Source organism: Rhipicephalus sanguineus, chromosome 8 (genome assembly GCF_013339695.2).
Source record: "Rhipicephalus sanguineus isolate Rsan-2018 chromosome 8, BIME_Rsan_1.4, whole genome shotgun sequence".
NCBI classification, from domain to species: Eukaryota; Metazoa; Arthropoda; class Arachnida; order Ixodida; family Ixodidae; genus Rhipicephalus; species Rhipicephalus sanguineus.
Window position 1 is genome coordinate 61740645 of NC_051183.1, and position 12828 is coordinate 61753472.

Consider the following 12828-nt stretch of genomic DNA (forward strand, 5'->3'; position numbering starts at 1 on the left):
TAGGGGGCAATCCACAGGAGCTTTGCCTGTACATAAATAAAGTTTGTCATCATCATCTTGAAAAAGTTATGCCGTAACGGAGCTTGAAAGGCAGCTTTGCCGCAATGCGAGGGTGTACTGAGGTGAAGCATATTGAAAATTTGTAGGCGTCGCTTTCAATCGGACATTGACTGTATTTGTCTTTGGGAAGTTCGAATAGTAAAATTCCAGTGCGAATCGAATCGAATAGCAAACACTATTCGAAAAATATTCGAAATTTCGAATATTCGCACACCCCTAGTTTTAAATGCTAAATTGTACTCTGTGAACCCTAATGTCGGCAATTTCACCATCATATGTTTATTAATAGAGGAGAAAATAAACGTGAAAGTTTCATTCTTAAATATTGTGCCGAAATCTCCGTGTGTGAGTCACGGATTTGAAAGTCTTTTTTTTTTGTGTTTTGGTTACATTGACTCAACAAAATTTCCAGAAACTAGGCCCCCTAAGAGGACTATGTACTTCATTTTTACTGATTAGCAACTAGGCATGACCTAGCAGACGCTGCCAAAGTCTATAATGTCACGGCATTCGATGTAGCAATTTCAAGGTGGCATTGCTGCAAACATTTTCTCTTTGTGTGTTTTTTCACTTAAGTGTTTTCTCGTGGTAAGAGTGGTATTTTGGGTGAAATTGTAACTTACTTATATGCAAAAAGTTTTTTTTTGCCTTAAGTGTCCCTGTAAGGGGCCCTAAACATTCTGCAAATGCCAGGGCGTAGAAAGTTAGCCTTGTCTAGGAACTTACCATATTTTCTACCATAACCCACACAAAATATAGAGAAATTTCGGAGCTAAAGTCTGGTCGTGGCCTATACGCGAACAGCCGTGTGCTAGGCGGCCTAACGGCCCTGCATCACGTTAATGCAAGAAAGGCAGCTTCACAGCAATATGTGGGGATCTGTTCTTTTTCTTTCTCTATTTTTTCTGCACATTGGTATTGCGGCTGTGGGTCGTACGCGAGAGTGGGTTATACGCTAAAAAATACGGTACTTGGTCTAAAACAAGGTCACTCTTGTACAAGCAAATATTGGTAATAGTGTATGCTCTTGCATTAATATTTGTTTGCACGTACAAATTCAACATATATAAATTCAACTGTATTTCCGCTCTGCTGCTCCTGTGCTATTTTTTGTTTGTAAGGGTTTCGGGGCTGGTCAAGCGGTAATGAGCCGCTTTTTTCCCAATTCGCCCTCCACAAATCTGTATTGGTTTTGTGGAAAATAAATGCACGCAAAAAATACAAAAAAGTGAAGAAAAAAGAAGCACATGTAAAAGACCATCCCAGACTAGAACGGGCCATTATTCTTAATGCGTAGGTAGCATTATCTGGAGAGTCAGTCTGAATATTCCATTCGTCAGTCTGTCTGTGGCCAAAATAAAAATGCGAAGCAGATCCTAAAGATAGTGGAACACCGGGTCAACTCGTAGTAGAAATAAAAGTGGCTCTTTATAGTGCAATACTGAGTTCACCTGTGGCCCGGCATTGACCCTTCCTGTTACAGGGGTAGAATACGCAGCTTAACCTTTTGAGACGCTATGTACACAATTGTGTACACCACTTGCTTTCGCTATTTGTATCAACTAGGGGCTAAGAAAGAGCCAGATACACTGAGCTTTGGATGAATTGAACCTCCTGCATAATAAATTTGTCTTCATTTAACTTCATTTTGCAGTGTACTTTCGCATATGATCACTTTGCTGAAGGCACTGCCATATTCGAAGAGTCGTCTGACGTGCTGCTTCCCGCAACCCATGTCAAAAGCATAGTTTTTCTTTGTTCAACATGGACATAACCGAAGGCGAATTTGCACTATACTTCTAGCCTGAGATTTCATTCCATTTATGCATAAACAGAGCATGAATGGCTTCAGCATAAATATATATTTCATTAATAAGTAATTAGGAGTGATTACTATAACATAAATAAATGTATTACGGCATTATTTTTGTTGCAATATAATATCGAGTGCCTTGAAATAAGATTGTATCGATTGGACGCATTTACAGATAGTTCTTGATACGTGGCGTCTGAAAGGGTTAAAGAGATGCTAAAGACAAAAGTCGACGCAGATTGTTGAAATAGTGTTCTGGAAACCTAGCAGTGCTTGGTTTGTGCCGAGGAAATGATAGTTTCAAAGAAAGTCTCGTTTGGCCTACACATTGTTAGTACGCTTCAAGCCACCTGCCTGAAAAGGCTTTTTGAGACAGCATTTGCGTTACCCAACGTTGGCAGCCAACAATGCTTGACAATGGTCGGCCGTTATGGAACGGCGACGACCAACAATTATGTGCTATATTTTAGCACCCATGGATTCATTACTTTGTATACTGGAATAAAACATGCACACACGAGAACACAATGAAGTGTGGAAGCTATGCTAGAAGGAAGGAAGAATGCATGTGCATGAAGGAATGTGAAATGTAGGACTCTGCAGTGATGCGATTGATCGAAGCCATTTTGGCGCAGCTTCTGGAGCACGTAAAGCAGCGCTTTGGAGCAGCAATTGAGCCTTTTGGAGCAGCTACCAGTCCCACATTTTGGAACCCAAATAGTTATGTCACTAATATCTAACAGTTGTACCACATTTGACGAAATGCATATGCGCATGCATGAATGCATGTTTATAATATTCCAGAAGATGAAATTAACTTGCTGCTCATCGTTTTCTTGCACGCTACTCTGTTTCGTCAGTCCCATCACCGTCGCCCCCCTCGTGTTTGCCTCCCAATACAGCTCATATTCGTGAATTAATGAGGCTTTCTCCAATTCTTTAATTACTGTATGAAAGTGCAAGCTGCGTAAATATTCCACGCATTTTTTTTACCATCGAAAAACTATTCTAATGATGTTCTTGCTTTAAGTACAACTTAGGCCCATGTTGTTTGGTAAAATGTTGGCGTGCTTGATGGAGAGAATTGTTGGGCTGCTGTTTTGTGGGCAGTTTTGGGGACAAAATACAGGGTTTAATAATTAACAGGTCCTTTGTGCCCGAGATGTTCACTATGTTTAACGAAATTTGTGCTAACTGAAGGCTTTGTAAAGTTCTTTAACATGAACTGTTACTGCAGTCGAGAAGCAGAACCAAGACACCAGTGCAGATATGCTGCAACTCTCGTGTCTTCTCAGCAAAATTTCATGCAGGCGTCTGTGGCGGTTGGAATAGTTGATAAATCCTGACCACAGTACCTATCAAAACAAGCGCTTTGCATGATCTCATCTTCAAGTTGATAAGAACGCAAAGTAATACCAATTTTACGAAAAAAATATAGTCTGTTCAAGCACATACACATACTGCTCACTGTAATTAATGCAATCAATCAAGTAAGAGGCCGCCATCTTATAAAAAGCTGTAATTGCACTACACTATAACCTTATTATAACAGTCACATCTGACATGAAAGTAACTTCGTTATATCAAAAAATTTGTTACAAACATACATTCACAACACTGTATCTAATGACAGGACTATTTTCCTTTACTTCGTTATAACCGATAATTCGTTATATCCGTGTTCGTCATATCGAGGTTTGAGTTATTAATACATTTCTCTAACTTCGCAACAGTTAAAAACTATATGTACTCGATTTAATAATGTTATGTCACAGAATGAGACAGTAGTAGTCAGAGAAAACTTTATTTACACAGTATGGGGAAGCTGGCATTGCCTGACAAGAATGCACCCAGCCCCCGCCCCCTTTCGGCAGGAAACATTATCATCTAGAATTACTGGTGAATCAATTCCATGGTCCTTTACATCTTCAGAAGGCAGCGGACACGTCAAAAGGGGCTGCATACAAGCCTAGACCAATGAGCGCGCGCTCTACATTGACGTCATGAGCCGGATGGACGGTGACCCTAACGTCCGAGAACATAAGCGACACCATTGCTTTAGTCGCGGAGGCATTCGGGTGCCACACTTCGGTCACCTGGGTGGCGCCTCTCCCATCTTCCCAAGTTGTATCTGACTACACACATGTAGTAGACCACTAGAAAAAAAACCTGCACACTTAAATTTTGATCGATCAGTTAGTTACATCGAGTGCATGTCGTATTGTTTTTCTCCGAAACGCCGCAAAAATGACACCTTGGCGCCCGCTCAGAAAAAAATACAAGATTTTTGCCAAAATGTAACACGATGTAACAGGTTTCACCATTAGGCGTAGTTTAATGCAGCTATCACATCATTGACTGTGTAATGTGTGTGTATACATACAGATGCACACTTCGATGCAATGCACATACGCAGGCATCACTCTTCCCACAACACACATACACGACAGCCACAACAAACCCAACGAATGCTGTGCTAAGTACATCTTGGGTAATCCCCACTGAGGGAAGCCTTTTTTAACCTGCATGTTACCCGTTGTTGTCCAAGGCATAGGTTATGTACACACAGACAAACACACACGTAAAGAATGAGGGAATCACTTTCAACAAGAAAATGGCTTTATTCTCCTTCAGCCACAACAAAACAAGACATAAAAAAAAGACCCTTAGTGCCACAGCTGCTGCACTGAAGTAGCTACTTGCAGGTTGATGTAAACTACTGCTGCAACTTAAAATGCACCTTCAAAAAGTAAGAACATTATATTTTTCTACGCTTCACTTTCGTTAAATGCTGAAAAATTGAAGTCATTCGCTGCAGCTTGCAGTAACAATGGACTATAAAATTTGTTCACAAGAGCCAGTTTCCTCTGGAGGTTTTTATCTTCTTTCCCTGACCAGTTGCATGACCCAACGAATACTTATCCTGGAATACTCTGTGCTGACTGAATTTTTCGTTCTTGTCAAAACGGTGGGGCATGTGTCAATGTTTTTGCACTGCAAACGACCACATCCACAAGGCTTTATCAACTTACGTTGATGCGTTATCGTCAGCATTTGGCATTTAAGCACAGCTCACTGATAACCTGTTGGTCATGCTGAATTCTGCAAAATTAATATTCGATGAAAGTGTGATAATGAATGTCAGAATTTTCTGTAAACGATACAAAGTACAGCAGTACACGGCAATACAACGTAGTCTCGTGCCATGGGCAATCTTTTTGAAACTTCCAAAACTCCAGTTTGAAAAGGCCTGAAGTATGCGACACTGCTGACTAAGCATTAAGTAATGCATTTGGCTTTGCCGCCAACAATTCAATTCAGCACAAATAACAAATAGCACTTCACATGTGCAACTTCACGAAGTTGCACGCAACTACGCACTCTGCACAGCACACTTGCAAGTTGATGAAATCCATCAGCGGCCTTTGAAAAAAGGCCACTGATGGAAACATGTTGAAATTGACTACCACATGCTGATGAACACATGCCTGCCGAAAATCTTTTGTCGAAAGAAACACACATTATGTCACACGATTTCGTGCAAAATAAGTTCTCATGCCTCGTGTTGCAAATTATGATGTGTTTAACATATTGTATGCTTTTAAAATGTTCAAGTGCTTCGTTCCGAGAATAAGTGCAAACCAGACAAGGAGACATGGATGAGAAGAGTGCAGTGTAGGTGTAGCGTGTGCTTACACGCACACTCCACATTGCTAGTGAAAAAATATCAAGTCCTGGCTAAATACATTATAATATGGACCCAGAAACCTTCAAAGGTCTTGACACAACTAGTTGGTACGAGCAAACTGGCTCATTACACAGGATAGCTTAGGAAATATGACGTGATGTGCCATTAATACGATGTGTAACCTGATGCAACTTTTGACATTATGTCAGGATTATGATACTTGAAATACCAGAGGGCAAAGAGTAGCATAAGGTGCTATAAAAAAAGTAAACAATGTAAAAAATAATGCATCTTTGAGTCATACGCAGTCACATATGCCTTCACTTCGTTATATCTTTTTATACCAGGTACTGTAGAATGACTTTCATTGCCTAAAAAAAAATGAGAACACGGCTTCTAAAGTTGCATGGCCTGAATACAACTCCGGCAACCATGACTCCTTATGCAAGCGCATTATGATTTACCGTGAATGTAATGCTAAAATAATAAACACACGTGCCAAGTCTTTGCGAGCAGCAGCTTTAACTAAGCTTGAAAGTTATCGAACTCTTTGCTGGGCTATTTACCAGGACTTTCATAAAATATATTGCAGCTCCAGAGTTTTGAATGCCAAGATGCACTCTTTTTGGTGCCCCTCACACTTAGCCATCACCCATCAGGCTGACTTAGCCCTTGTTACTTTCACTTCAATATAAACGACAGAAGTGGGTTGGTGATGTTAGACATATAGACAGCACATGTCACTAGACTGATCTTGAGGGTGTTGGACATGAAGACTTTAAAACAGGGCCTGTTTACATGTTTTCGTCTATTTCCTTCTAAACTAGGGCCTCTTACTGCTCGGCCAATCGAAAATTTTGCCAATGCATGTCCTTGCTTTTGTGGAGCGTCACTTGGAGTGAAACGCTTTGCTAGCCTAGCCATGTAACCACTTTGAGGAAAACAGAGTTGCTTTTAATAAAGGTGCACCCTGTCCACAGCTAGCTCATGTTAGTTTTCTGTTTGTATACACTTGCATGTGCATTATCAAGGACCACAGGAAGCGATAAATCTGACTAAAAAAGTAAGACAAAACAAGCTTTCTTAGTGCCAAGAGTATTACAGTTTCGTTGCGACAACCTAAGTGCATCTGTTGAAAGTATATTTAAGAAGGCACCTCAAACTAAAGCTGTTGCTCAGGTCACCGAAGGCAAAAGTACAAACGACCCTCCCTAATTAACAGCTGGCTTGTTGGTGCTAACATTATGCACAGATAAAGTGCTCCATTTAGTGATGCGCCCGGGTGCAGCACTTGCCTATTTTTGTACTACACAAAATAAGAAATTGGAAGTTTAAGTCACACGTGCCGGTGCCACATACATATAGGAGGTAGATCTTCTTCAGTGGAAAAATTGAAGCAGTATGCAATGAGAAGAAAGCGCAATACCAGTCTTCATTCTGTCTACACAGCTATGACGAATTGTATACACAGCAACAACGAAAGATGGTGTGACTGCTCCGACGCTAGTGCCACATAGCAAAACAGACCAATAAGTTTCAAGAATGGCTTGCTTCCTCCTCAAGAAATATGGGAGTATGTGTTAAACAGACCGAGTGTACTAAATAGAAGAATGTACCCACGTAAAACAGGTAAGTGCTGCTCCCGTGTGTGCGTAAGGTGAAATGCATCTGCTCGGTACTGTCTCAAGTCCGAACGTGAGCAAGCCAGTGGATTAACCAGGAGAGCCATTATTCGTTGTCCTGAGCAGTGCAATGCTTGTTACACTTTAATTTGTTGCAAATTCTCTGTAGCCCCCTGCTGAAACTTTTGCGAGTGAGCTTCATTCAAGCAGAGCAGAATGACTCCATTTGCATTCTTCGTTGTGAATTATGGGAAACGCGTCACCTGAGTTTTACTATGCTGCAGTTGAATTAACTGCACCAATAAATGACGACTACCTATTCTCAAGACACCAGCACTCATCTCGTGGATGCTTTGCACCACAGTCCAAACTAAGTGAGATGGCAATTCGTTTAGAAAAAGCACACACGGTAATCTTGTGTGAACAGAATCAGCGTTACAGCTGGCATGAACAAACGAGATGAAAAAAGACGGCAGTACTAATCAACAAATGAATGTCTAAAAACGAGAACCGATAGGCACTGCCCTACAGAACAACAACCACAGGTAGAAGAGACAGAGTTCGCTAGGAAAAAAAAAAGCACTGTCACGATGAAATTCTTTCAGAAATATTGGAACCACAATGTAATGCACTCATCGCCCCGTCCGCTTTCGTTTCACCTTGTTTGAATGATTTCCTGTAAGTGAAACCCACAACTATCTTCTTGGTTTCTCGAAAGAGACAAAGAACAGTACCTTTGTTCTGCTGCCATGAACGACAAGTATTTGATGAACAGAAAGTGTTGTCAAGCCTGAATTGCTCTGAACAGCGCATGTCGTACCGCATTTTCTCGTGTATAACCTGCACAAGATATACAGGAAATTTCGAAGCTAAAGTCGGGGTGCGCCTATTTCGGTGTCCAACGTGGCCTCACGGCACTACTTTTTTGGTATGGCAAGGAAGGTGGCCTTATGGCAACGCGCGGAAATGTTCTTTTTCTTTTTCAGTTTTTTCTGCGGTTTGTTGTTCGGGGTGTGGGTTATATGCAGGGGCGGGTTGTATGCGCAGAAATGCTGAAGTGCCTTGGACTCAATGTAACCATGACTGAAGCGATTATGGCTTGGTAGCATTTGTAAGGTGCAAAATGGGGCAAACAAGCTGTGAAACATGAAGGCAGAAGCACAGGGACCCAGGGCAACTGATATCACTCGTTGCCATTATCTTCACAACTTGTACTTTCTTCCGCACACTTTAGCACCTCTGAGATAAGCCCAAAAGGCCTTGCCACTACGCCCTGATTACCATATCAGTCCCGCATCTGCTTCCCATCACAGTGCGAGTTCTTGCAAAAAAAGAAAACACCAACTTTTGGCAAGTCATTTGCACACCAAAGAAAACGAAAGAAAGATGAGGGCAAAGGCCAACACACAAGACCACAGTCTTGCCTATAAGAACTTATGACGATGGCGATATGAGTGTGCTGGTAATACTACATCATGACTAAGATGATTCGGTGCACAGGAGCAAAAAAAAAAATTAAGAGATGTAGCGCAAGAACTTGCCACAAGACTGAACCCTCAACTGAAATCTTAATTACAAACTTAAGCTGGCAGGCACGCAGGTTTTATGACTACAAGAACACACGCATCAGCTAAGCACTCGCTGCTTCCAGTGAAGGTGTAGTGACCCAAATCTGGTGCACTTTTTTTTTCATCTTTCTCGCGAAACCTGATCAACGCCTTGCTTCAAATGTCCACGGTAATGTTTTCTTACTATACATTCTGCTTTTCAACCTGCAGCAGGCTTCTTTTTCGACATTTTTTTTTTTTGGTTTGCTGCCCAGCAGACAATTTGTTTTCGCCTGGTCGATTCAAGGTGAGCTCGCATTTTCTGCCGGCCGTTTCTAATCAACGAGTTCTGTAGAAGCTCACTATCTCTTGCAGTGTGATCAACACACGAAATGCAAGCCATGTGCTACACTTCGTTGGCACAGCAAAAGCAAACACGTTTTCCTCTAAAGAGATTTCGATGCCTGAAATACAGAGGAGACGTCAGCCCTCATTCAAGGTTTAGGGTGAGTTCTTACGCAGCAATGCAGTGACCAATGGAAACCTTGCAGTAGCACCTTGGCTTGGGCGAGTTGCCCCATACTTAGTTACGTGCAGGGTGACTGAGACGAAGACAGCGGGCACACAGCGAGAAACAGGAGACACATACACAGCACTCCTATGTGTTTTCTGTCTTCCACTCAGTCGTGCTGCATGTAACTAAACAGAATACATCATTAGCTCTTGTGCCTATTAACCTATGTGAGCCACTGAATGCATATTCTCGGATTATTTTCTATGGAACAACGCCTGCAACATAGCACCCACACATGGAAGAGCATTACAAATGAGGTGATGGTTTCAAGCATGTGGCAGATTCCGCTACGTCCCTTTTCTTTCACGACACTGCTCTGCATCGGTCGCGTAAAACTCGATGACTAAACAAAGTCGTTTGCACAAAGAAGAAAGCGGTGCCGAACACTTTGGCTAGAGTCCGATAAGATCACAGCAGCCATATCCTGGACCTGACTTCACCGCAGTCCAGCGGCTCTGCAAAGCACTTCGGCAGATTCGTCGACGTGTTGCAGACTTCGAGGGCTGGCTGCCGATAGCCACCGCCGGAGACGAATATGCCCAGGTCTCCCGACGGCGTGTCAGACGTCTTGCTTTCGGGCGCCCTCTGCTGGCCGCTCCTCGAGTCGCTGGGTTTCTCGCTGAAGCTCTCGTGGACGCCACCACTGCTCTTCCAAGTGATGTTGGTGCCAGCAGTGCTCGTGGAAAGGCTGTCCTTGAGCAGGTCAAGGTGTTTGACCTGTTTTGTGAAACATACGAATGGCGAAATGAACAATCGCCGGGCCTGTGCGGAGCACGTGGCACAGTCAATGCGAAGGCTAGAGGAGCAGCCTTTCTAGAGCCCGTTGTAAACTCTCTTGGGGCGACTACGGCAAGTACAGTTCCCAGGTACCCACTGTGCCATAAATCATCATAATTTTGCCATGTAGGGAGGTACCCACTATGCCAGTATTCATCATTTTGCAGAGAAGCGAGGTACGCTACATATCTGTATGGCATCATGTGCACTTTGTTGATGCTGTTACTGATGATGTTGAAGAATTGTGGCTGAACCTTTGTAATGGGTGGGAAGCTTTAAACCACCGACTCATTACGCAGTTTGCATTGTGTGACGCCTGGTTGTTATTTTATTCTTCTACCATGCTATATTACATCGTATATTACCTTACCCGACATGATGCTTGTATAGGGTCTTTTTGTGAAGGAGTTTCAGGCACCAGCGCGGCTTTGTGGTAGAATGCTCAACTGCTATGCAGAGGGCCTCGGTTCAAATCCTGCTTGATCCTGGATCTTTTTAAGGCGAAAGCCTTTAAAGTCTCACACTTGCGCCATCTGTCCGTCCATCCACCCGTATGTCCGTTCATGCCCTCGCACGGTGTCAGCTGTGGCCTTTCCCCCTCACACTCTCTCAGCAATCACGTGATGGCACAGCGGTGCATAGCAACAGTTGTGCGCTGCTCCTTCGAAAGCGCGTTGCGGTGGCTGCATCCGTCCGTCAACACGCAACAGTTGCGCGTTGCTCCTTTCAACGCGTGTTGCGGCAGGCGTCTGTCCATCAATGCGCAACAGCCAAGAATGTGGATTCCCCCGATACCATGGCACAGTCAGCCGAATGGCCACAGGCTTTCGCTGAACACACTTTGGGAATTTACAAGGTGTCCTTTAATTTGATGAATTGTGTTGTCTCCCTGTAAAGATTTTTTTTCTCATTGTGCACGGTAGCGATTATGGACACTGGCAGCAGCAGTGAAAACTACGCCACGAAAATCGGCTGTTGTTTTGACCTCATAACAGCTTCTGCTGTAAAACTGTGCACCACTGTGTCTCACTAAAATGGGCCGTTTGATCGATTCCACTTCATTCAATCATTTCAGGTTGAGAGTGTATTGATGCCATTAGGTGCCTTCAGGTAGTGTGCGAGAGTTTATTGGTCAGCTGACTCCTCGTAAAGTTCATAAGCTGCAGGCCACCATTGAGTGAAAGAATGACCTACAGTTACAACCACAGCCACGAGTGGCGCTGGCTCACACACCCACGGTTACCCGCACATAAATACCCGCCAAAGTGGATGGGGCAACAGCCTCCACCTCAGCTCAACTGCTAGTGCGTTTCACATGTAACGCGAAGGTTGTGGGTTCAATCCCCATTGGTGCCAAGTTGTCCATTGATTCACTTTCATTTCGCTCTGTCTTCTAATTATCACTACACCAATTAGGAATGGCAATCAACTCCCCCTATGCTATCCCTGGCTTCCCTGGCTTCATTTTCTGTTGGCTTCATGCAGTTAATCCTAGCACGTCCTCTGCGACTGTTCCCGTTACGACACCGAACAACAGATTCTGAAGGCAGCACTTCATCTGCAACACAGCTCGAGCTTGGAGCTGCAGCACCTTCTCGGCCTGTGGCAAGACAGCTATTGTGCGATGCGCAGCACAAAAGCGCTGTTGGCGTTCTTGAGGAACACTCAGCTTAACCAAAGCTTGTGAATGACTCTTTTTAAGTATATATGTGCGTTTGTGACTGTACGTACTATTTGTGTGCATATGTGATCATTGTATATACCATAATCATCACCCGACACCTGGTGTAGCAAGACAGGCGACAAGCCAGGCTAACCTCTCCGGATTTTCATGAGAGATAATTATCTCTCTGTCCTAGCAAAAGATGGGCGCCTCGATAGATTCCTCTTCATTTGTCCAAAATTAAAAGCATACTGTTAATGAGTTTTACAACATATTTCATGGTGCCCTATAATCTTTCCATACAATAAACACAATTACACAAGAACTGCAGGCTTAAATTTAAACAATATACCAAATGCTGCACTTGTAGACTTTTCGCAGCACAACTTCTGAGTATCCATGCAAGCAGTCAGACAATTCCCAGTGTTCAACTTCGAACAACACAGCCACTACTATTTTCTGTTTCTCTATTTTCTGGACCTACATGCTTTATGAATTTAATTGAATCGGCTTTATTTTTCATTTTTTACTTAAGCAGGATCAAGAAAACTGCTTCACAAGCAGATTGTGAAGCATTTTGTGTTGACAAGCCCGTTAACATCTTCAAGGCATGAATGAATAAGAGTTTTCGATGTTGCAGATGATATTCAGGTACCAAAATTTAGCTGCACAATAGATAACTGCTGGTACCTTGGTAACAGCGTGAACAATATACCAATAAAGCTTTTCACAACTGGTGGTCTGTTGGAACAACAGCCATATGAAGCCAACGGGCAAACAAACTGTAGAACAGATTATATTCTCACGCGTTTCAAGGAAAACACGCCTGCTCTCACCTGCGCGTCAATCTGGGTGAACTGCCACAACCACAGGGGGTTGTAGAGGAACGGCCGGAGGTCGAAGCGGTTGTCGTCTGGGCTGTACGACTCGGCGTGGTAGGACGGCGTGATGACGGTCATCTTGTGACGGTTGATGGAGTACGTCCTGAAGAAGTGCTTCACCTTCTCGGCAACCTTCGGCAAAAAAGGTAAATGAAAGAAGAAAAAAAAAGGAGACGATGTCACATGAGAACAGCTTTAACCCC

At 43.2% G+C, this 12828-nt stretch overlaps 1 protein-coding gene across 3 annotated transcripts in view; it reads right to left on the reverse strand.

The window, feature by feature from the left end:
- Positions 1-4470: 4470 nt before the first annotated feature.
- The window catches only part of LOC119402012 (glutamine-dependent NAD(+) synthetase), a 34813-nt gene continuing 26455 nt past the window's right edge, over positions 4471-12828 (reverse strand). For all 3 annotated transcript variants that reach the window (XM_037669045.2, XM_037669046.2, XM_037669047.2), the window contains exons 18-19: positions 12581-12757; positions 4471-10021 (exon numbers count right to left, since the gene is read on the reverse strand). In XM_037669045.2, coding sequence (XP_037524973.1) covers positions 9713-10021; positions 12581-12757 — 486 coding nt within the window. In that variant the 3' untranslated portion in view covers positions 4471-9712. The remainder of the gene's footprint in view (positions 10022-12580; positions 12758-12828) is intronic.